This window comes from Ips typographus, linkage group LG2, assembly GCF_016097725.1.
Source record: "Ips typographus isolate SLU linkage group LG2, UJ_Ityp_2.0, whole genome shotgun sequence".
Taxonomy (NCBI): Eukaryota; Metazoa; Arthropoda; class Insecta; order Coleoptera; family Curculionidae; genus Ips; species Ips typographus.
Window position 1 is genome coordinate 7010159 of NC_138423.1, and position 25399 is coordinate 7035557.

General features: G+C 35.1%; 1 protein-coding gene and 1 long non-coding RNA gene across 6 annotated transcripts in view; one reads left to right on the forward strand and one right to left on the reverse strand.

Moving 5' to 3' along the window:
* The window catches only part of Dad (Daughters against dpp), a 133782-nt gene extending 117458 nt beyond the window's left edge, over nt 1-16324 (reverse strand). For 2 of the 5 annotated variants that reach the window (XM_081973555.1, XM_081973552.1), the window contains exon 1: nt 5519-5908. In XM_081973555.1, the coding sequence (XP_081829681.1) occupies nt 5519-5677 (159 nt within the window). In that variant the 5' untranslated portion in view covers nt 5678-5908. Of the gene's footprint in view, nt 1-5518; nt 5909-15734; nt 15902-15965 lie in introns of those variants that run through there. The other 3 variants (XM_081973553.1, XM_081973551.1, XM_081973554.1) reach the window with 2 other exon arrangements.
* Nucleotides 6267-7764, forward strand: LOC145725032 (uncharacterized). Its single transcript, XR_014177153.1, has 2 exons — nt 6267-6853; nt 6969-7764. It is a non-coding gene; the product is annotated as an uncharacterized LOC145725032 (long non-coding RNA).
* Nucleotides 16325-25399: the final 9075 nt, after the last annotated feature.

The window sequence follows — 25399 nt, forward strand, 5'->3', positions numbered from 1 at the left end:
GCAGTGTTTGATACCGCTTTTTTCACTGACTGTACCAAATTTTGGAATGTTTTTCTAGGTTATTGGATAGGAAATTTAATGAGGATTCCAAAAATGTGCTTAAAACAGTCATTTTCTCACTCCAAGTGGATTTTACAGACGATTTTGTCGCTGACTGTTTTTTCAAACTGTGTTTCTGGCAGTTTAAACTTTGATACCAGCTTTCCTCTCTGAATGTACTAAACTTTGTAGTGTTTTTCTAGGTTACTGGTTAGGAAATTTAATGAGGATTCCAAAAATGTGCTTAAAACAGTTATTTTCTCACTCCAAGTGGGTTTTACCGATGATTTTGTCGCTGACTGTTCTTTCAAACTGTATTTCTGACAGTTTAAATTTTGATACCAGCTTTTCTCTCTGAATGTACCAAATTTTGTAGTGTTTTTTTAGGTTATTGGATAGGAAATTTAATAAGGATTTCAAAAATGTGCTTAAAACAGTCATTTTTTCACTCCGTGGGTTTTACAGACGATTTTGTCCCTGACTGTCCTTTCAAACTGTGTTTCTGGCAATTTAAACTTTGATACCAGCTGTTCCTTCTGAATGTACTAAAGTTTGTAGTAATTTTCTAGGTTATTGGACAGGAAATTTAATGACAATTCCAAAAATGTGCTTAAAACAGTCATTTTCTCACTCCAAGTGGGTTTTACAGGCGATTTTGTCCCTGACTGTCCTTTCAAACTGTGTTTCTGGCAATTTAAACTTTGATACCAGCTGTTCCTTCTGAATGTACTAAAGTTTGTAGTATTTTTCTAGGTTATTGGACAGGAAATTTAATGACAATTCCAAAAATGTGCTTAAAACAGTCATTTTCTCACTCCAAGTGGGTTTTACAGGCGATTTTGTCGCTGACTGTCTTTTCAAACTGTGTTTCTGGCAGTTTAAACTTTGCTACCAGCTTTTCTCTCTGAATCTACTAAACTTTGTAGTGTTTTTCTAGGTCACGGGATAGGAAATTTAAAGAGGATTCCAAAAATGTGCTTAAAACAGTAATTTTCTCACTCCAAGTGGGTTTTACAGGCGATTTTGTCGCTGACTGTCTTTTCAAACTGTGTTTCCGGCAGTTCAAACTTTGATACCAGCTTTTCTCTCTGAATGTACCAAATTTTGTACTGTTTTTCTAAATTATTGGATAGGAAATTTAATGAGGATTCCAAAAATGTGCTTAAAACAGTCAATTTCTCACTCCAAGTGGGTTTTACAGGCTATTTTGTCGCTGACTGTCGTTTCAAACTGTGTTTCTGGCAGTTCATACTTTAACACCAGCTTTTCTCTCTGAATGTACCAACTTTTGTAGTGTTTTTTTAGGTTATTGGATAGGAAATTTAATAAGGATTTCAAAAATGTGCTTAAAACAGTCATTTTTTCACTCCAAGTGGGTTTTACAGACGATTTTGTCCCTGACTGTCCTTTCAAACTGTGTTTCTGGCAATTTAAACTTTGATACCAGCTGTTCCTTCTGAATGTACTAAAGTTTGTAGCATTTTTCTAGGTTATTGGACAGGAAATTTAATGACGATTCCAAAAATGTGCTTAAAACAGTCATTTTCTCACTCCAAGTGGGTTTTACAGGCGATTTTGTCGCTGACTGTCTTTTCAAACTGTGTTTCTGGCAGTTTAAACTTTGCTACCAGCTTTTCTCTCTGAATCTACTAAACTTTGTAGTGTTTTTCTAGGTCACTGGATAGGAAATTTAAAGAGGATTCCAAAAATGTGCTAAAAACAGTCAATTTCTCACTCCAAGTGGGTTTTACAGGCGATTTTGTCGCTGACTGTCTTTTCAAACTGTGTTTCTGGCAGTTCACACTTTAACACCAGCTTTTCTCTCTGAATGTACCAACTTTTGTAGTGTTTTTTTAGGTTATTGGATAGGAAATTTAATAAGGATTTCAAAAATGTGCTTAAAACAGCCATTTTTTCACTCCATGTGGGTTTTACAGGCGATTTTGTCGCTGACTGCCTTTTCAAAGTGTGTTTCTGGTAGTTCACACTTTGATACCAGCTTTTCTCTCTGAATGTACCAAATTTTGTAGTGTTTTTCTAAATTATTGGATAGGAAATTGAATGAGGATTCCAAAAATGTGCTTAAAACAGTCATTTTCTCACTCCAAGTGGGTTTTACAGGCTATTTTGTCGCTGACTGTAGTTTCAAACTGTGTTTCTGGCAGTTCACACTTTAACACCAGCTTTTCTCTCTGAATGTACCAAATGTTGTAGTGTTTTTTTAGGTTATTGGATAGGAAATTTAATAAGGATTTCAAAAATGTGCTTAAAACAGCCATTTTGTTACTCCAAGTGGGTTTTACAGGCTATTTTGTCGCTGACTGTCGTTTCAAACTGTGTTTCTGGCAGTTCATACTTTAACACCAGCTTTTCTCTCTGAATGTACCAACTTTTGTAGTGTTTTTTTAGGTTATTGGATAGGAAATTTAATAAGGATTTCAAAAATGTGCTTTAAACAGCCATTTTTTCACTCCAAGTGGGTTTTACAGGCGATTTTGTCGCTGACTGCCTTTTCAAACTGTGTTTCTGGTAGTTCACACTTTGATACCAGCTTTTCTCTCTGAATGTACCAAATTTTGTAGTGTTTTTTTAGGTTATTGGATAGGAAATTTAATAAGAATTTCAAAAATGTGCTTAAAACAGCCATTTTTTCACTCCAAGTGGGTTTTACAGGCGATTTTGTCGCTGACTGCCTTTTCAAACTGTGTTTCTGGTAGTTCACACTTTGATACCAGCTTTTCTCTCTGAATGTACCAAATTTTGTAGTGTTTTTCTAAATTATTGGATAGGAAATTTAATGAGGATTCCAAAAATGTGCTTAAAACAGTCATTTTCTCACTGCAAGTGGGTTTTACAGGCGATTTTGTCGCTGACTATCAAACTGTGCTCAAAAGTTGCAAAAATCAGGGTTTAGGAAAGTTTTCTTCCAGTATTCGATACAAAACAAAAACCACGCGATATATCAAAATTTGCAAAAATTACAGTTTAACAATTTCAATTAAACCCATCAATTTAAAATTGGTAAATTTTTAAACTCTGCTGGAGGAATAATGTAACCTTTTGGAAACTTTCTACGTAAAAGGTAAAAAAAAAATTTCAGGAATAATGATTAATGGAAAATCTATTATCAAAATCCGGTATGCAGACGATACCATACTTATTGCCGAAACGATATTGTTGTCGATGAAATAGTGACGTAGTAGTAATTATCAAGAAATGTATGACAAAATTACAAAATCAGTTGAGAAACAGGAAAATCTTAGGATCTTAAGAATGAGTTGGGTAACAAATGAGGAGATACTGGAAAGAATGAGAAAATAAAATATTGAATGGAATTAAAGTAAGAAAGCTGAAAATACCTCAATCTGGGTCACATGCTGAGGAGGGACCGAAATATGTATTGTTGCAGAATATTAAGCAAGGAAAGTTACAGGGAAGAAAAGCAGAGGAAGAAGACGCATTTCCTCGTTAAATAACCAGAGAAAATGGTACAACTCTAGTTATATGAATTATATTGTTTTAAGCTGCAGCATCAAAAGTGAGAATAGTCATGAAGATAGCCAACCTTTTGGGACGAGATAGTATTTGAAGAAGAAGAATTTGGATGTCAAATTCCGGATAAAAACACATAAAAGCAAAGCAATGTTTTTCCACAAAACAGCTTAGATAAGTGTAGTTTAGACTGTGTTATTTTGCACCTGATCTGTCTCATTCAAACCTCAACTTAGTTCATGGTAACAATGATAATTTACGGTTAAACAGTCAAAAATAACAGTCAGTAATTTCAATTTTATCGTCGAGAAAGACAGAACTGAAATTGTATGTACCAAAAAGAAAATATTCAAATAGAGCTAAAGACAACAGAGAAAATTGAGATTAAAAAAGGCGTAAGATGGGGATGTTCACTAATATTATTTCATCCAAATAAACCACATAAGATATGCCGATGACATGGTAGTAATTGCAGAAACTCCAGAAGATCTTCAGATACTAATTAACAGCACAGTAAAATGCAGCGAAGAATACGGATTATCAGTTTAGCAAAACAAAAATAATGGTGGTATCCAAATCACCACAAAACTTCCCTTACATGGTCAAAAAATTGACTTGCCTGAGAACTGTTGAATGACGAAAATAACGATAGCTCTGTAGTAATCAGGATCAGAGTGGAAAAAGCTAGAGCCACATTTACTAAAATGAAGGAGGTGTTCTGAATGACTACTGAGAAAGATCAATATCAAGAGGATAGAAGCACTTGAAATGTGAATGTACCGTAGGATACTAAGAATATCGTGGACAGACAAATGTGGAGGTTTTGCAGAGGATGCAGAAAAAGAAAAAACTGTAATACTTGGGACATGTCATGAAGGAAGATAAATACCAGTTGCGGCATCTGATTATTAGTAGAGAGTACAGAAGTACAAGTATCTGGGGTGCTGGGTGAATGAAAAATAGGCCTTAACTCAAGAAATCAAGAGCAGAATAGAACATCCTTCAAGAACTAAGAATTTCCTTAAGAATACGTCTATTACTATGTCTTTAGCATATCTTTATCTATCTATTATATCTATCTATGTCTTTATCCTATGGAATGGAAGCATGGACCCTCACTGAAGCAATGTGCAAGAGGATTGAGGCTTTCAAAATGTGGATTTACCGAAGAATGCTGAGGATATCGTGAACGGACAGGATGATGAGTAAGCAAAGAGAGGTACTTAACACCATAAAGAGAAGAAAGCTGGAGTACTTTGCCCAAGTAATGAGAAATCCGAAATATGAATTGCTCCACAATATTATTCAAGGAAAAATAGAAGGAAAGCGTAGTCCTGGTCGCCGAAGAACACCTTGGAGTAAACACCACAACACTCTTTAGGTTGGCTGTGGACAAAGTGAGGATCATGCAACTGAAGATTGATGGTTGAAGAGCTTCAGAGAATGATACAATTGCAACAACTTTCAAATGTTTAGATCTGCAGTATCAAGCTTTGATGATAAGCTTCGGAACAACGATGACACCTGAAGAAGAAAGAACGATTTGATTTGAGGACATTTCGATTTAACTTTGTACAGCTTATAAAGCATCAGACACTGCCTAATATCGGGGAAAATTGCGGCACTAGCATACTCTGCTTTTACTTTTTAAACAATTTTATTAGTTAAACACACTCTCAGTGAAAACAAATGGTTGTAACAATTTTTATATAAACAGCTCTAAGAATATAGTGTGGTAAACAATGTAGTATAGTTTTTTGAAAAACTGTTGGAACAAGGATGGATGAACACTTATCAAAAAGCTGTTGGTGTTTAGTTTTGAAGTGTAGTTAGTAGGGTTCTAGGCTTTTGGATAAGTTGATGATCCTTGAGGTAAAAATGTGCTCTACAATCCTGGCCACCTGACACTGACTTTCATCTCCAGGAAATGGGGAGGAAATGGGGAGGACTCCAGGGATGAAACCGGCTAGAGCAACCGGCGTCTCACCTGTAATTCCTTGAGCAGCTCCTGCACGTCCCTCTCCTTGTTATCCATGGGCGGTGAAAAGCCCCTGTCGGTGACCGAAGAGCCATTTAAATTAGCCCTTCGTTTCTTCAACAACTTTCTGGTTAAAGTGGTCGTTCTCTTACGTCGAAACATAAACATTAAAGGGCTCTTTCGTTCGCGATACGGATAGCAACAATTGAAAGGACATTTGGGGGCCACTATTGCGATGTTACCCGGCCGAATGACACTACAAACACTTTTCGTGAAAACGAAAAACACTGGTGCAAAAGGGGGGCGGCGTATCGTCGTGATCGGACACTACGCGAGTACTCTCGTTTGCCGTTAAGACCGGACCTGAACTTACTCTGGCAAGATACGGACTGTGGACTAAAATTTTCGAATCGTTGTCTTTCGTCATATCTCGGCGAAGGTTGGTGCGCGCGGAGAGTGAGAAGGGAATGGCGCCACCGATAAAGCAGAGGCGGACTGGTGTTTGTTTATCATGTTTTATGGTTTGTTTGTGGTGAATTTTTAGTCCGAGCTCTAGGACACGACTTTCCTGTAGTCCGTCAAATCACACTTCAAAGAATTTTTCTACTCCTACAGGGATATTGGTTCATTCCTTAACACGTTGACTATAGGGCCATATGTGTTTTTGTAATTAATAGTATATTATAAACAATTCGCTAAGGGATTAAAAGACACTTTAGTCACAAGGTTTATATACTATTTTATGCACTTTAGAATGCGAGAAACTAAAAATAAAAAAAATTACAAAACTAACAGTGGTTACAACGGTACTCTCGTATTACTGATAGTTGTTATTGATTGTTGTTGGCATGGTGGATTCACTTAAAATTTATTGTGCCCTGGAAGTGTTGTTATGGCACAAAACAAATGTCAATCAGTTGTTATCAAACAGTCCAGAAAAATCGTATTTTTTTGAAAATGAACATTGAAGAGGCCGCCCAAGAGGCCATCGCTAGCCTTCTTCCAGAAAAATCTCGCGAGGCTTATAAAAAACAGTTTCTTGTTTACCAAAAATGGTGCGTTGAACAGAATGCAGAGAATTTTACGGATGAAAAGGTGCTCCTGGCTTACTTCCTGCAGAAGTCTAAGAAGCTCAAGGCATCTTCTCTATGGAGCCAATATTCCATGATCAAAGCCACGATAATATTTGAAGCAAACGTCGGCATCAGCAAATACAGTAAACTACAGGCATTTCTAAAGAGACAGAATGACCATTATAAGCCGAAGAAGTCCAAGACATTGGATTTCGACCATATAAGAGATTTTCTTCAAAATGCTCCAGATGAACAATATCTAGCCCAAAAGGTAAGATTTTCTTTACTTTGAATATTTTCCTGATAGTACTACTAAAAATAACACCATTGATTATTTTTGTCTACAAAACTACAAAATGTACTGACAGGAGACAATTTTGTTGCAGGTGGTGCTGATTATGGGAGTCGCTGGAGCATGTCGAGGAAAGGAGCTCTGCCAGCTATACTGCAACGATGTCTCGGATCATAAAAGCTTTTTTCTGGTAAATCTACGGGGTACAAAATCAGGAAAGGATCGCTTGTTTGTGATAAAAACGTCTGGCGAAAACTCTACGAATGTAGTGGAATTAGTGAGAAAGTATATTGGTCTAAGGCCACCTACAAAGCATACATGATTTTTTGTGTCTTACAAAAATGGGAAATGCATGACTCAGCCCATAGGAAAAAATACATTTGGACAGCTACCAAGGAGAATTGCTGGCTACTTGAGACTACCAAACGCAAACCTATATACTGGGCATTGTTTTCGCAGATCATCAGCTTCTTTACTTGCCGACTCTGGATCAACCATAGATGTGTTGAAAAGACATGGTGGCTGGAAAAGCAGTTCTGTTGCTGAAGGTTATGTTGGAAATTCATTGTATCAAAAGAAGAATGTTGCCGATCAAATATTCACCAATGTCTTCTCCGATGTTGATATGGCATCAGCATCAACCATAGAAAGATCAATTTCAGAAATCGAGACAACGGCAACGGCAACGGCGACTGCTACGTATGTGCAGAATATGTTTACTACTAAAAATGTTGCTTCCAATTGTCCACCCTTCGTTAGCCTTGCAAACTGCACCAAAGTCAATATAAATGTAAATATATATAATAATAAGAACTAGATTTAAGTTATGTTTATGTTAATTATCCTTTGTCGTCCTTACACTTTAACAAATAAATAAAATTTCAATAAAATCATTGTTTAATTTGGAAGAATTTACTTTAAATCCCCCAGGGATTAAAAGTGCACTTTTAATCCCTAAAGTGCATAAAAGTTATTAAAATAGGTCCTTTTCAACAGTTTTGTGGGCAGTTTGGATCTTAACATGTTGTAACATGTTTTTAACGGTGAGACTCAACTGGGGAACACGCGGCCTCAACATACTATGTTTTATCCTAATAGCCGTGTGGTACATAACTAGAGTCACGCTTGGACAGATCACAGACTACACGTTCCAACACGTTTCAACATGTTGGTCATCACATACGTCTTTCAGCATCAAATTTTCCAGAGATTTTCCAGAGAGCCGATTCAGGGTCAGATGAATATCATCCTAGCGATAATGAATCGTCATCAATTGATTCACATAGCTCAACAGGTTCATCTTCCGTCCTGCTCCAACTTTAGGTTCCCTTCGTATATTGTTACTTACGGTGTGGAATAAAATGTAATATACTATTATTGATGACATTTTTTGATATTTTATCATTTATAGTCAGTCATCTATGCGTCTCAATTCACAGGCCAACGAAAGTTTCTGTTCCTGCTGGCCAGCGTCTTCTACTTCCATCTAAATAACAGAGGATTGTGTTGCATTTGGCGTTTCACAACGTTAATGTTTCTGTCTTTTATTTAGACTCCACATATACCCCCCTCGGCTGTTTTTACCTTTTTTTTGTGAAACCATATTGGTACTCATGGCAGTCAACGTGTTAACAGAGAACGGATAAGTAGGCAATTGCCAACGCTTGAACGAATACAGAATCCTAGACTTTCGGCAACTGTGCGATATGAAATAGATCAATCACAGGTAATTTTCAGCGTGCAATATGAAATAGACCAATCACAGACCATCTTCACCGTGCGATATGAAATAGATCAATTACAGCTAATCTTGAACGTAAAGAATATAATTCTTCTGATTGTCATCCTCACTGACAGTTCAAAACATTTTGAGGCAATGAGAAACGAATTTTTGTCCTCGTGCGATATGGACATCTTATTCACCCTTGTTGTAAATATACTATTACGCACAAACGTCTCTGCACGGTTATTTTATGCCCTAGAGAGAGAGCAAATTTTGACACAAAAACTGTTTTTTCTCCTACTCGGGTGCGGTAAAGTGCACTTTTCCGCATTGAAATATCAATTTACAATAAATGTATAATAAACATATACCGTGTTTCTGGCAGCTTAAATTTTGACACCGCTTTTCTCCCTGACTGTACCAAATATTATAGTGCTTTTTCAGGTTATTGGATAGGAAATTCAATAAAGATTTCAAAAATGTGCTTAAAATTGTCATTTTCTCACTGCAAGTGGGTTTTATAGGCGAAACTGTCTTTTCAAACCGTCTCTCTGACAGTTTATATTTTGACAGTATTTTTCTCCCTGACTTTACCTGATTCTGTAATGGTTTTTTATTCCACTAGATAGAGAATTTAACGAGGATTCCAAAAATGTACTTAAAACTGTCAGTTTCGTTCTCCAAGAGGGTTTTACAAGCGACTTTATCCTTGGCAGTTTTTTCAAACTGTGTTTTCGGCAATTCAAATGTTGACAGCGTTCTTCTCTCTGTCTGTAGTCGATTTTGTAGTGTTTTTTATGTCATCCGATAGGAAATTTAGTGAGGATTCCAAAAATGTGCTTAAAAACATGATTTGGTCACTCCAAGTGGGTTTTATAGGTGATTTTGTCCCTGACTGTCCTGTAAACCGTGTTCAAATTTGAGATCACAATTTTACTGATTTGTAAATTTGATGCACCAAACCAGTTTTTCCTAAATAAATCGAAAATGGTAAAAGTTACGAAAAATTTGCAAGAGACCAAAAATGTTCCTAATCAACTCCTTAAACCAACAACGTAAGTTTTCAGAACCGTTTTTGATTGAAATATACAGGGTGTGCATGATACTATGGTGATTGACTGTTTTTGGTCACCCTGTCCGCAATTTTTTAGAGAGAATTTTTTGCTTTACACCCTAAAAAAGAGGAGTTTAAAACCGTTCTTTAAAGTGATTGAACCACCCTAAACTCTTAAAAATAACTGAGTTACAGGATGTACAAACTTCAAACTACAATTTCAACTGATTGGAAAACTGGTTGAATCAAACTAGTTTTTTGCTAAATAACTCAGAAACGGTGAAAGTGACGAAAAATTTGCAAGAGATCAAAAATGTTCTTAATCAACTCCTTAACTTAGCACCGTACATTTTCAGGACCGTTTTTGCTTGAAATATACAGGGTGTGCATGATAATTATGGTGATTGACTGTTTTTGGTCACCCTGTCCGCAATTTTTTAGAGAGAATTTTTTGCTTTACACCCTGTGAAAGAGGAGTTCAAAACGGTTCTTTTAAGTGGTTGAACCACCCTGAACTCCTAAAACTAACTGAGTTACAGGGTGTTCAAGCCACAATGTCAACTGATTGGAACTATTTTTTGCGAAGTAATTCAGAAACGGTGAATGTTAGAAACTAGAACTTTTCAGTGCTCTTTACAGCTTTCTGAAACCTCTGTCAGAACGTTCCAAAGCATTCTCAAACATTCTAGACCTTTCTTGTAGTCACTAGAACATTCTAACGCCTTTTTGAACGTTTCAAAATCTTTTTGAAACTTCTAGATCTTTGTAAAGCTCTTTTCAAAACTTTCCAGAACATCTTAACCTTCTGGGAATGACAATTTCTACACTTTTTCATCATCATCATTCATCATCTTCGTCCTGGGTTCCTTTTAGTTGTTCCTAGCCTCCACTTAGTTGTCTTCCTGGTTATCATCATCTGCCATCAATTGGCCAGCTCATCATTCTGTCTTTTGTCTGATCATCATCTGTGCAGTCGTATTCCTATCATTTTCTCTCTCCATTTTTCTTTGAGCACTCTTTAAACTCTCCATGCTCCCTTCATTAAGGCTCCATATAAGTCTGAAAGACCTGTTTTTTAGGTATTGTGGAATTTTAGAATCATTTTTCTGTTCCATATCAAGTATGACAATTTTCTAGACCTTTGCAGGACCTTCTACCTCTCGTTCTACCTTCTAGAACTCACCAAAACAGTTCTATATTTCCTAGATCTTTTCAGTGTCCTTTAGATCTTTCTAAAACCTGTCAGAACGTTCCAAAGCATTCTCAAATCTTCTAGACAAAAGAAAATCTCTCTTAACTGAGAGTATCTGAATGCTGAACCAGTCGGTCAGTTTTTCCTGGATTGAAATTATGGGAGCAACCAAGCTGTCTGGAAGGCAGATCCTCTAATCCTCCATAAAAACTACTAAGTTAAACTTGAGTAACCTTTAGAGGTATATTATCCATTAAAAAGTCGGAAATGTCCACTAAAAAATTTTTAAAGAAAATAATGAAAATACCCAACACCAGTAGCACTTGCTACATTTCTACCTAAACATATTTACAACCTCAGTGACAATGGAAACCGCACCTCACAATAGGTCCATTATACCCTTCATTACTTTTGCTGAAAACATCCCATTCGTTCAAAGAAACCGACGACACCTGTTTACTTTTCTTTCTACCGAAATATGGCTAATTTTGACTTTTTAAAGACCACTAAATCCAAAAAAGGCGTCATAATCCCCAAGAATTATACGCATAATCACCACTTTACCGATAAGGCTTCCATAGACCTGTCAGGGAAGTAAAATATAACACCTCCTCGAGTTGTACCTAAAAGGACTGGGACAAAAATAGCGGGTGGTAATTACTTATTATTGATTTCCTTGGGTGGGTTTTAGGTGAATCTTGAATCCATTAAAATAATGGCACTTTCACCAAATTTGTTAACAAACTTTATATAAAAAGTTCGTGTTTGCTTCAATAAAGTTAAAAACGTCGCGCCATAATTGCTTTTGCATGACTAGTAAGGCCATTTATAGGGCGACACTATAGGGAAGACACAATAATGAGGCGCCTAGAAACATCTGCCCGATACCCTTTGTTAAATTAGTCTGTCTATGTTAACTGCTTTTAATGTCTGGTGTATGATTTAGTGAGTTAATAGTTATTTACATTACTAGTGTGGTAAGACCGTTTTTATAGTCGCGAGTGAGAAGTATTGCCACGACGAGGTCGTAGTAATTTGCTTTACCACACGACTTGTTGTGTTTAAATGTTTTATGCACTTTAGGGATTAAAAGTAAATTTAAAGGGATTAAAATTACTTTTAATCCCTTTGGTGCAGTTTGCAAGGCTAACGAAGGGTGGACAATTGGAAGCAACAATTTTAGTAGTAAACATATTCTGCACATACGTAGCAGTCGCCGTTGCCGTTGTCTCATTTTCTGAAATTATCTTTCTATGGTTGATGCTGATGCCATATCAACATCGGAGAAGACATTGGTGAATATTTGATCGGCAACATTCTTCTTTTGATACAATGAATTTTCAACATAACCTTCAGCAACAGAACTGCTTTTCCAGCCACCATGTCTTTTCAACACATCTATGGTTTCTCCAGAGTCGGCAAGTAAAGAAGCTGATGATCTGCGAAAACAATGCCCAGTATATAGGTTTGCATTTGGTAGTCTCAAGTAGCCTGCAATTCTCCTTGGTAGCTGTCCAAATGTATTTTTTCCTATGAGTCATGCATTTCCCATTTTTGTAAGACACAAAAAAGCGTGTATGCTTTGTAGGTGGCCTTAGACCAATATACTTTCTCACTAATTCCACTACATTCGTAGAGTTTTCGCCAGACGTTTTTATCACAAACAAGCGATCCTTTTCTGATTTTGTACCTCGTAGATTTACCAGAAAAAAGCTTTTATGATCCGAGACATCGTTGCAGTCTAGCTGGCAGAGCTCCTTTCCTCGACATGCTCCAGCGACTCCCATAATCAGCACCACCTGCAACAAAATTGTCTCCTGTCAGTACATTTTGTAGTTTTGTAGACAAAAATAATCAATGGTGTTATTTTTAGTAGTACTATCAGGAAAATATTCAAAGTAAAGAAAATAATCTTACCTTTTGGGCTAGATATTGTTCATCTGGAGCATTTTGAAGAAAATCTCTTATATGGTCGAAATCCAATGTGTTGGACTTCTTCGGCTTATAATGGTCATTCTGTCTCTTTAGAAATGCCTGGAGTTTACTGTATTTGCTGATGTCGACGTTTGCTTCAGATATTATCGTGGCTTTGATCATGGAATATTGGCTCCATAGAGAAGATGCCTTGAGCTTCTTAGACTTCTGCAGGAGCACCTTTTCATCCGTAAAATTCTCTGCATTCTGTTCAACACACCATTTTTGGTAAACAAGAAACTGTTTTTTGTAAGCCTCGCGAGATTTTTCTGGAAGAAGGCTAGCGATGGCCTCTTGGGCGGCCTCTTCAATGTTCATTTTCAAAAAATACGATTTTTCTGTACTCACCGTTTGATAACAACTGATTGACATTTGTTTTGTGCCATAGCAACACTTCCAGGGCACAATAAATTTTAAGTGAATCCACCATGCCAACAACAATCAATAACAACTATCAGTAATACGAGAGTACCGTTGTAACCACTGTTAGTTTTGTAATTTTTTTTATTTTTAGTTAAGTTAAGTGCATAAAATAATATACTATTACCACACGACTTGTTGTGTTTAAATGTTTTATTAAACTGTTTGCATGTTTTACAAAAACCTAAAGTACATTTGTCTGACTGGTGTCCTGAACGCAAACAATTTACACATAAACGAAGCTGTTTTACCTTTGCATACCTATTCTGTGGCGTTAGTGATAGAAAGTCTGGACACTGATATATTGTACGGTTTTTGCGGACAAAAATTGCATTTTGGGTTATTAGACTCTACATTATTTACCAAATTGAGTTGGTGTTTATTTATTGAATGCTGTTTTCGTGATTTATAATGTTTATTACTTTGATCATTAGAATAAGATGCACTTTCAGATGACTGTTCAATAGATTGCCACAAGTCTGCTTTACTCTTTAAAAACTCCAAAAAATTCATTCAGTGTAGCATATTGTACCTCTTTCCATTCACGCATTGTTGCTTTGTCTAATTTAATGGACATTAAATGAATAATAGAGAGAATCAAACAAAGTCTCATGTGTCAAATTTACCGGAGTAAAATTATCTTTATCCACACTAGAAATACTTAATAATTGTTGAAAATGAACATCTACAAGAAAATGTTTTTTTATCAAACTTACCACATAGAAGTTCTTAGTAAAAGGTTTATCCATACCATTCAAACCTTCAACAAACCTGACAGCATAACCTTCCAATGATGCCTTTAAGAATTGAAACTTTTGTGATTCAGATAACCCCGAGTTAGTGGATATAATAGAAGTAAAACTTGATTTAAAATGATCAAAGTTACCTGAGAAGGTGGGTAGTTTTAGCTTGGGTAGCAAAATGTTTTGCAGATTGTTTGTTGCAGAGTCATTAGAACAAGCAGCACTTGGATCGACATTTGAAGGAGGCAATGGAACCTGTTGATTAGCTACATATTGAGATAAACTATCCTGAGCTCTATAATAGCGATTTTCAAATGCTTCTCGTTCATCATAATGTTCAGAAAGATCTTCATCTTTACAAATAGATTCTATAATAGACTGGACTGCATCAAACTCAATCAGTAAATCGTGGCTATTTCGGAGCCGTAACTCTAGATCATTCAAACTTGGCAATTTATCTGGTAGAGCCACCCTAACTGACTCTAAAATAGTTAATTTTTGTTTAATACTACCCCTATTTCTTATTAATTTACTTAAGTCTTGTTCTTCCGACCCACCGCCCTCTGTACAAGAAAGCCAAGAAGGTGCATGCCAAAAATTCCAATATGGCCGAAATAGTGGTTGACAGTTTGCATTTGTTTGTATTGTGGAAATTGAGTTTTTCGATGATTAAATTAATTTTTAAGGTTTAAAGTCAAGACTTGGGATTACTTGCCAAAGTAATTTTTGTTTGCTATTATATATTGTTGTTTATATGTTTATTGTTCTAGTGAAAGTGTAGTTTGTGTTCATTTTATTGTGTTATCACTATTGTTATTGTTCCTTCATTGTTCTATAATTTGTTGTTGGTTTTTTAACTTAAATTCTATTGCCTCTACAATATGCCGTCCACTTGTTGTTTGTCAAATTGTAAAAGCAATTTGGTGAAAGGCCCAAAAGTGTCAGTCTTTTACTTTCCAAAAGACCCTGCTCGAACCCAACAGTGGTTGAAAGCTTTGAACTGGAATGATTTTACTAAAACACAATACTCAGTGTTAAGTATAATATGCTTTCTCATTCAGTAAACTTATTGCCTCTTACATACATAGGTATGTGAGTTACATTTTGAGGCCGCCTGCATTTTGAGAGCAACAAAGGTTTACTCTGAAGAAACAGGACAGCTTTTAAAAGTTCCATTGGCACATTTACATTTTAAAAGAAAGGTCTTGGTAATAATATAAAACCCATTTACCAGTTTTGCTTACCTACTTTCAAGGATTTCCAAATTTTCTTTGATTGAGCAGTTTTTACATTAGTTTGTTGTACTTTCCAGGACAAAGGGTTCTAACCAAACTTGCTTTGGCTGGACTTTATTGGGTATAAAAAGCCATATCTATACATATCTGGATCAGGAATGAAGCGTTCTTTGATTTTTCACTCACAACTTCTAATCAACTACACGAAAAAATTGAATGATAGGTTTGTGTACAAAACAAAAACCGCTAACGCCGCCATTAAAAATGACATTCTAGGCTTTCTTGTACAGAGGGCGGTGTCCTACCCCATAATGGCAATAGTGAGGATAATAGCTACAAACACCAATTAAATGTTGACTTAAATGGTATAGATACTCAAAATTGAGTTTAAAACCATATAACTAGACTTATAGCATTGGTAAATACTTGAAAACAAATTGTAATCGAATAATTTTGCAATTTGGCAAACTAATAGCAAAAACTAGTGAAAAGCAGGAAAGGAACTGATAAAGGGAATACCTGACTTGTAGTTTTGATCATCACTTCTTCAAATTGTCCAAATAGACACCAATACACAATATGTAGATGAAACATCCGACTCGAAGGACCAAAATATGGTTGAATTGGCTGGTGCTGGTTAGGTGGAGTGGGTGATTACACACACAAACAAAAGTGGACTGTATCAACTTTATACATCAAATCGAAAACATTGATAATTTTTATAAAAAATGGTTATAGTTGGATTTTTACCTTTTGAGAATGATGTCATCTTGTTACATCTTTGTTTCTCGCATATCAAACATGTGAAATAAACAATTTTAGCAAAAAAGGCACGTTGTTAATTTTGTCGTCCTGTCAAATTGAAAACGTTGACATTTACTGTCACTTTGATTTAAACGAATATCAAAGGTATAAAAATGCTGCGCTACAATGAGAAGGCCCAAATGCTAATTCTAAATGTGCTGCTTTTTTTCGAGTACGAAAAGAAACAGTTTCCAGATGTCAACTGAAACTCTCATGATCACTCATTTTTCAAAGCATTTGTAGGTTAAAATTTGTGATCTAATTCCAGACATGCGTGTTTTTTCACCTGCTTGAGGTCATTCTTAAAGGGTAAAAATTTTTTTACCCAATCTAATAACATCTCTCCTTATTCTGCCCCGTCACGTCAAAAATGCCCGAACATAACCTCACTAGTCCGTTCTTTAAAAATAATTGGCACTTGCTACGGGTTTTTAAACAAAGTCACTAACACGACTACTGTACAATACTTTTGATCATAATTTTCTAATCTAGCTAATTATGTATCACTCGGGGGGTACCGCAGGGTAGCATTCTAGGTCCACTTTTATTCACAATATTTCTTAACGATCTTCCATTAAATGTTGTGTTCCAGAACGGTCGCCTGGTCAGTTATGCTGATGATACCAATTTGGTAATGCACGCAAAAACATTTGTTTCTCTTGAAGAACTTTGTATATACCATTTCGAGTACATAGAGAGGTGGTTTAGTCAGAACCATCTTACTGTAAATATGGATAAAACCCAGTGTATCATTTTCAAAACGAGTAATAATTTGGTGGAACTTCCAGAAAGCATAACTCTCAAGACTAACACTGTACCTATAAGTAATAATACCAAACTATTGGGGCTGCAGGTAGATGCTGGCCTGACGTACAGTTATCATGTCGACGGATTGAGCGCCAGGCTATCATCTGCATGCTACGCTTTGAGAATTTTAGCTAAACACTGCAGGTCAGACACATTAAGAATTGCTTATTATGAAACAGTGTATTCATTGCTTAAATTCAATATCATATTCTGGGAAAACAGCACTAACATAAGCTTTCTGTTCACTAACCAAAAAGTCGCACTAAGAATAATCACCAAGTCGCCACCGTTAACTACTTTTCGAAATGAATTTAGAAATAAAGATCTTCTAGCTTTGCCAGCAATATCAATTTTTGAACACATATTGTTTTTAAAACGAAATCCAAATTTATTTGAACGTTTCTTAGTCAATCACTCACACAACACAAGAGGCAGTCAGAATCAGTAGTCAGTACAACCTTGCCCAACACAAGTTAACTTTAACTGAAAAATAGTGTACATATTTTTCAATAAAATGCTTTAATACTTTGCCTAGAAAGCTTCGAAAAACACAAGGTTTGGGTAAGTTTAAAAAGGATTTGTTTAATCTTCTCGTTTTCATCGAACCTTACAATTTTGAGGAGTTCTTTCAAAAAGTGCAACGTTCTTAGCAGTAAGTTAAATATGTATAGGTATATCTATCCACTGATACTAGATACTTTTTTCTTCTTTGACGTGTTTAAACATAATTACCCTGTAATTATTTGTTTTAAATAAAAGCTGTTATCTATCTATCTATCTATCTATCTATACAGTGTTCCAACTCCAACTTGGCGTTACGTTATGATAGATTTTACAGCCACTAGTGCAAGAATGATTGTTTTATGGTACGGTGCTGTGGTGTGGTAAAATTGCTCGTTAACTCAAAATGAGCTATGTAATGAGTCATTATCATGCTAGACGTAGATAAAATGATTTTGATAGTGTCTTTTTGATTATAGTGGTGCTACCGTTCAAAATAAAATATTCTATGAATGAGTAAATCAATGGGTTATCAGCTGCTTGTAAGTTGCAAATTACCGAAAAATATCAAAAGTACATTGTTACATTGTTGAAAGTTGAAGAACAAGTACAGACCAGAGATAAGGGAAGGTATTAAGGGTCTTGCTTTACTACTTTTTGAAATTCAATATCTCGGTAACATGAAGAGCTAGAGATGCCAGTTTTGGATCATTTTGTAGTATTTTTTACCCTTTTCCTAATGGCGCTTTAGCGAAATCTATACGAGTTCAAATAAAAAAGTTACAATCATTCAAAAATTTAAAAAATGCTTTTTTTTGCAAAAAGTGCAATTTTGGCAATTTTCATATTTTGCTCCAGGAGGGTTCCAATGCACAACAAAATTCATATTTATACCAAAGGACGTTAAATTAGTTAAAATAAGTACAAAAAAGCACTTTAAAATTTTTCATTTTTCAAAATAATAAAAAGAATGAGAGGGGGTATATGGGTCTTTTTTTACTACTTTTTGAAATTCAATATCTCGGTAACGTGAAGAGCTAGAGAGGCCAGTTTTGACTCATTTTGTAGTATTTTTTACCCTTTTTCTAATGACGTTTTAGTGAAATCTATAAGAGTTCAATGAAAAAAGTTACAATCATTCATGAATCCATCAATGGCTAGAGAGGCCAGTTTTGGATCATTTTGTAGTATTTTTCACCCTTTTTCTAATGACGTTTTAGTGAAATCTATAAGAGTTCAATGAAAAAAGTTACAATCATTCAAAAATTGAAAACATGCCATTTTTGCCAAAAGTGCAATTTTGGCAATTTTCATATTTTGCTCCAGGAGGGTTCCAATGCACAGCAAAAGGCATATTTATACCAAAGGATCTTAAATTAGGTAAAATAAGTACAAAAAAGGCACTTTAAAATTTTTCATTTTTCAAAAAAATCAATAGTATTAGGGGTATTTTTTACTACTTTTTGAAATTCAATATCTCGGTAACATGAATGGCTAGAGAGGCCAGTTTTGGATCATTTTGTAGTATTTTTCACCCTTTTTCTAATGACGTTTTAGTGAAATCTATAAGAGTTCAATGAAAAAAGTTACAATCATTCAAAAATTGAAAACATGCCATTTTTGCCAAAAGTGCAATTTTGGCAATTTTCATATTTTGCTCCAGGAGGGTTCTAATGCACAGCAAAAGGCATCTTTATACCAAAGGATCTTAAATTAGGTAAAATAAGTACAAAAAAGGCACTTTAAAATTTTTCATTTTTCAAAAAAATCAATAGTATTAGGGGTATTTTTTACTACTTTTTGAAATTCAATATCTCGGTAACATGAATGGCTAGAGAGGCCAGTTTTGGATCATTTTGTAGTATTTTTCACCCTTTTTCTAATGACGTTTTAGTGAAATCTATAAGAGTTCAATGAAAAAAGTTACAATCATTCAAAAATTGAAAACATGCCATTTTTGCCAAAAGTGCAATTTTGGCAATTTTCATATTTTGCTCCAGGAGGGTTCCAATGCACAGTAAAAGGCATATTTATACCAAAGGATCTTAAATTAGGTAAAATAAGTACAAAAAAAGCACTTTCAAATTTTTTATTTTTCAAAAAAATCAATAGTATTAGGGGTATTTTTTACTACTTTTTGAAATTCAATATCTCGGTAACATGAAGAGCTAGAGAGGCCAGTTTTGACTCATTTTGTAGTATTTTTCACCCTTTTTCTAATGGCGTTTTAGTGAAATCTATACGAGCTCAAATAAAAAAGTTACAATCATTCAAATATTGATAAAAATTTATGTTTTCTCTCAAAACATTGTTAATCACAAATTATAAAAACACCCATAATGGCGCCATAGTCAGTGGAGGCAGGTCATAGCGTCATGTTTAGGCTGCAGTCAGGTCCAGAATAGCCAATCATCTTTAGAAACTTTTATATTTTTTTGTGACACGAACCAACTGTATAGCCTGGGTTATGCTGCCCCCTTTGCAGAATGACAGCCAGTGATCATTGTTAAGCTCCTGAAGATGACTTTCTGATACCCTCAAAACATGTTGAGCAGATCGGGGTTACAACGTTTTATGTCTTCCGATTCCAAATCTCCACCTCTCTCTATCTCTCCACATGTCTTCTTCCCGAACTTCACTATCAATTCCCTCTCTCCAGCTCTTGCGTGGTCTTCCTCTTTTCCTTCTTCCTTTAATCTAGTATTTTTTTTGGGATTCGGTGTTGTGGCATTATTTGTTGTTATTGGCCCATCAACTGCTGGGTTCTAATGTCATCGATAATGTCGTGTTTTAAGTCCATGCTATGTTTTATTGTGTCTTTTGAAATTCTGTCTCTTCGTGCTTGAACGTTCCTCTCAGCTATTGCTTCGTCGAGCGTTCCGTCTTTAGAGATTTTCACTCCCAGATATTGGTATTCACTGCAATGTTTAATGGAATGTCCCGTTGCCAGCCGCAGATCTTGTTGTTGTCTTGTCGATGTTGACTTCTAAACCCCACTTGTTATATTCCTCCATTACTTTGCGAGTCATGTATTCTCTGTCATCTATATCTTGTGCGACAACAGCTTGATCATCTGCGAACGATAGGGTGTAACCTGTATAATCATCATCCACTGGTATTCGCATATTCTCTTCCAGTTCTTAAGTGCGTTTTCTAAATACATTTTAGATAGTGTTGGAGACATGCAGCAACCTTGTTTGAGCCCCTTGGTAACCGATGATTTTCCCGCTCTAAAGCCTGCTTGTTCTTCCGCCTCCATATCAGCGTCGATATGGGCAGATCACAGTTATTTAATACATTTTGTGGAGATCAAATTGCGGTTTTGCTTTCACTGAGACATAATAATTAACACCTTCCAACAGTTTTACTGAACCAACAAAATAAAGCAAAAAATTGCGGAAGTTGGATGGACGCGACAGAGATAATATTTCCGTCTTCCCGTTTAAATGCCCTAATGATATTTAAATGAAGAGGATGTACTAAAAGTGCGAATTTATTAGTTTTTGCGATGGCATAATCTAATTACGATTGATCGTAATCAAAGTCGATAATAATTACCTACCTATCCAATTTAAGAGAAATGATCATTAAACATTTTTAACATTCGTAGACGGTTGGCGCCGTTATTTACGGAAAACGCCACCAATTTTCTATTGACCATCGTTCATTTTCTATTAATAGATGGAGATAGTCTCTGTATGCGATTTCCTTTCGATTTGGTATGGGCGGATTGGGTATTAGATTCTGTAGACTTTCTTTTTCGTGACCATTCATGACGAACTTATGATGACGATTGAAGATGTTGATGATTTAGTTTCCACGTTATACGAAAATACTGCTTTTCTGGTTTTCAGACGTTCTATTGCTTTTCCTTCCTTGTAGATCAATACTAGTTTCTGGACTTTGATTTTCAAAAAACGTTTCCAAAAATCAGATTGTCGATGCTTCTTAAATGTACCAGTTGCCTCCTTTATACTCTTTTGTAATGATGGTCGTAAATTTACCGTTACCGGTTATTTACCAAGTAAAATTGGAAAAGTAAAATACAGCGTGACAGGAAAATTTACCAATTTAACCAGTAAATTCCAACTTGACCAGTAAATTTATGGATTATAATTGAAATTTGCCAGAAAAATATCATTTTCCTGTAATGGGTGTAATTATTTTTTTAAAAGTCGTAAATTTAAAATCACTAATATTTTCATACACCCCTTGTATAGTAACGGACTGTGAAATTTCCACGGATGAGTTTAGCACTTCTTTATGATCATTTTTGCTCTCTTTCAAATTTTTCGTAACTTTCACCGTTTCTGAGTTATTTCGCAAAAACTAGTTTGATGCAACAAATTTTCAAATCAGTTGAAATTGTGGTTTTAAATTTGAGCACCCTGTAACTCGGTTCGTTTTGGGAGTTCAAGAAGGTTGAACCACTCAAAAATTAACCGCTTTGAGCTCCTCTTTTTAAGGGTGTAGAGCAAAAAATTCTCTCTAAAAAATTGCGGACAGGGTGACCAAAAACAGTCAATCACCATAGTTTTCATGCACACCCTGTATATTTCAAGCAAAAATAGTCCTGAAAATGACTATGAAAATGATTTCTTGCAAATTTTTCGTCACTTTCACCATTTTTGAGTTATTTAGCAAAAACTGGTTTGATCAATCAGTTGAAATTGTGATTTGAAGTTTGAACACCCTGTAGCTTAGTTATTTTTAGGAGTTGAGGGTGGTTCAACCATTTAAAAGAACCGTTTTGAGCTCCTCTTTCTCAGGGTGTAAAGCAAAAAATTCTTTCTAAAAAATTGCGGACTGGGTGACCAAAAACAGTCAATCACCATAATTATCATGCACACCCTATATATTTCAAGCAAAAACGATCCTGAAAATTTACGGTGCTGAGTTAAGGAGTTGATTAGGAACATTTTTGATTTCCTGCAAATTTTTCGTCACTTTCACCGTTTCTGAGTTATTTAGCAAAAACTGGTTTGATTCAATCAGTTGAAATTGTGGTTTGAAGTTTGAACACCCTGTAACTCAGTTATTTTTAAGAGTTCAGGGTGGTTCAACCATTTAAAAGAACCGTTTTGAGCTCCTCTTTCTCAGGGTGTAAAGCAAAAAATTATCTCTAAAAAATTGCGAACTGGGTGACCAAAAACAATCAATCACCAAAATTATCATGCACACCCTGTATATTTCAAGCAAAAACAGTCCTGAAAATGTACGGTGCTGAGTTAAGGAGTTGTTTAAAAACATTTTTGATCTCTTGCAAATTTTTCGTCACTTTCACCGTTTTTGAGTTATTTAGCAAAAACTGGTTTGATTCAATCAGCTGAAATTGTGGTTTGAAGTTTGAACACCCTGTAACTCAGTTATTTTTAAGAGTTCAGGGTGGTTTAACCACTTAAAAGAACAGTTTTGAGCTCCTCTTTCTCAGCGTGTAAAGCAAAAAATTATATCTTAAAAATTGCGTACAGGGTGAACAAAAATAATGAACCATCATAATTTTCTTGCACATCCTGTATACTGGAAGCAAAAACGGTCCTGCAAACTTACGATGTTAGTTTAAGGAGTTGATTAGGAACATTTTTGGTCTCTTGCAAATTTTTCGTAACTTTTACCATTTTCGACTTTTTAAGGACAAACTGGTTTTCTGCAGCAAATTTACAAATCAATAAAATTGTGATCTGAAATTTGAACACGGTTTAAAGGACAGTCAGGAACAAAACGCGTATAAAACCCACTTGGAGTGAGAAAATGACAATTTTAAGTACATTTTTCGAATTCTCACTAAATTCTCTATCTAATGGACTAAAAAAACATTATAAAACCATTATAAAGTCAGGTAGAAAAATTGTGTCAAAATATAAACTGTCAGAAAAACTGCTTAAAAAGGCAGTTAGGGACAAAATCGCCTGTAAAACCCACTTGGAGTGAGAAAATGGCGATTTTAAGTACATTTTTCGAATTTTCATTAAATTCTCTATCTAATGGACTAAAAAACCATTATAAAATCAGGTAAAGTCAGGGAGAAAAATAGTGTCAAAATATAAACTGTCAGAAAAACTGTTTAAAAAGACAGTTAGGGACAAAACCGCCTGTAAAATCCACTTGGAGTGAGAAAATGACAATTTTAAGTACATTTTTAGAATTCTCACTAAATTCTCTATCTAATGGACTAAAAAACCATTATAAAGTCAAGTAAAGTCAGGTAGAAAAATAGTGTCAAAATATAAACTGTCAGAAAGACTGTTTAAAAAGACAGTTAGGGGCAAAATGGCCTGTAAAACTCCCTTGGAGAAAGAAACTGATAGTTTTAAGCACATTTTTAGAATCCTCATTAAATTCTCTATCTAATGGACTAAAAAACCATTATAAAATCAGGTAAAGTCAGGTAGAAAAATTGTGTCAAAATATAAACTGTCAGAAAAACTGCTTAAAAAGGCAGTTAGGGACAAAATCGCCTGTAAAACCCACGGAGTGAGAAAATGGCAATTTTAAGTACATTTTTCGAATTCTCATTAAATTCTCTATCTAATGGACTAAAAAACCATTATAAAATCAGGTAAAGTCAGGGAGAAAAATAGTGTCAAAATATAAACTGTCAGAAAGACTGTTTAAAAAGACAGTTAGGGGCAAAATGGCCTGTAAAACCCCCTTGGAGAAAGAAACTGATAGTTTTAAGCACATTTTTAGAATCCTCATTAAATTCTCTATCTAATGGACTAAAAAACCATTATAAAATCAGGTAATGTCAGGTAGAAAAATTGTGTCAAAATATAAACTGTCAGAAAGACTGTTTAAAAAAACAGTTAGGGACAAAATCGCCTGTAAAACCCACTTGGAGTGAGAAAATCACAATTTTAAGCACATTTTTAGAATCCTCATTAAATTCTCTATCTAATGGACTAAAAAACCATTATAAAATCGGGTAAAGTCAGGGAGAAAAATAGTGTCAAAATATAAACTGTCAGAAAGACGGTTTAAAAAGACAGTTAGGGACAAAATTGCCTGTAAAACCCTCTTGGAGAAAGAAACTGACAGTTTTAAGCACATTTTTGAAATCCTCATTAAATTCTCTATCTAATGGACTAAAAAACCATTATAAAGTCAGGGAGAAAAATAGTATCAAAATATAAACTGTCAGAAAGACGGTTCAAAAAGACAGTTAGGGACAAAATTGCCTGTAAAACCCACTTGGAGTGAGAAAATGTCAATTTTAAGTACATTTTTCGAATTCTCACTAAATTCTCTATCTAATGGACTAAAAAACCATTATAAAATCAGGTAAAGTCAGGGAGAAAAATAGTGTCAAAATATAAACTGTCAGAAAGACTGTTTAAAAAGACAGTTAGGGACAAAATCGCCTGTAAAACCCACTTGGAGTGAGAAAACGACAATTTTAAGTACATTTTTCGAATTCTCACTAAATTCTTTATCTAATGGACTAAAAAACCATTATAAAATCAGGTAGAGTCAGGTAGAAAAATAGTGTCAAAATATAAACTGTCAGAAAGACGGTTTGAATAGACAGTTAGGGACAAAATGGCCTGTAAAACCCACTTGCAGTGAGAAAATCACAATTTTAAGCACATTTTTGAATTCCTCATTAAATTTCCTATCCAATACCCTGAAAAAACGCTACAAAATTTGGTACAGTCAGGGAGAAAAGCGGTGTCAAAATTTAAGCTGCCAGAAACACGGTATTAGTAATTTATCCATCACTACTCTTTTGTTATGTTAAAGATTTATAATTTGATTTATTTTAGATTATTTGAAAAAACCAGTAGGATGTGTAATGACTCCCACGGGTAGGTAATGGATGGTATTATCTATCAAAACTAGTGAATAATATTAAACAATCGTAGAAAAACCCTTGTGCGAAAACGACGATTTTTTAGACTCGTACCGTGACGTAACTTAAAGCCAAATACCTATAACCTACTAGCTAATTCCTACTTCGTTAGAATGGATATAAAAAAGTAATTGAGAAAATTGGTAAACCGACAATAAGTTTGGCCTCAACGACCGCCAGTTTTTCATTAAAAGCTCGATTTTACTGGAGAACGCTTATTGCT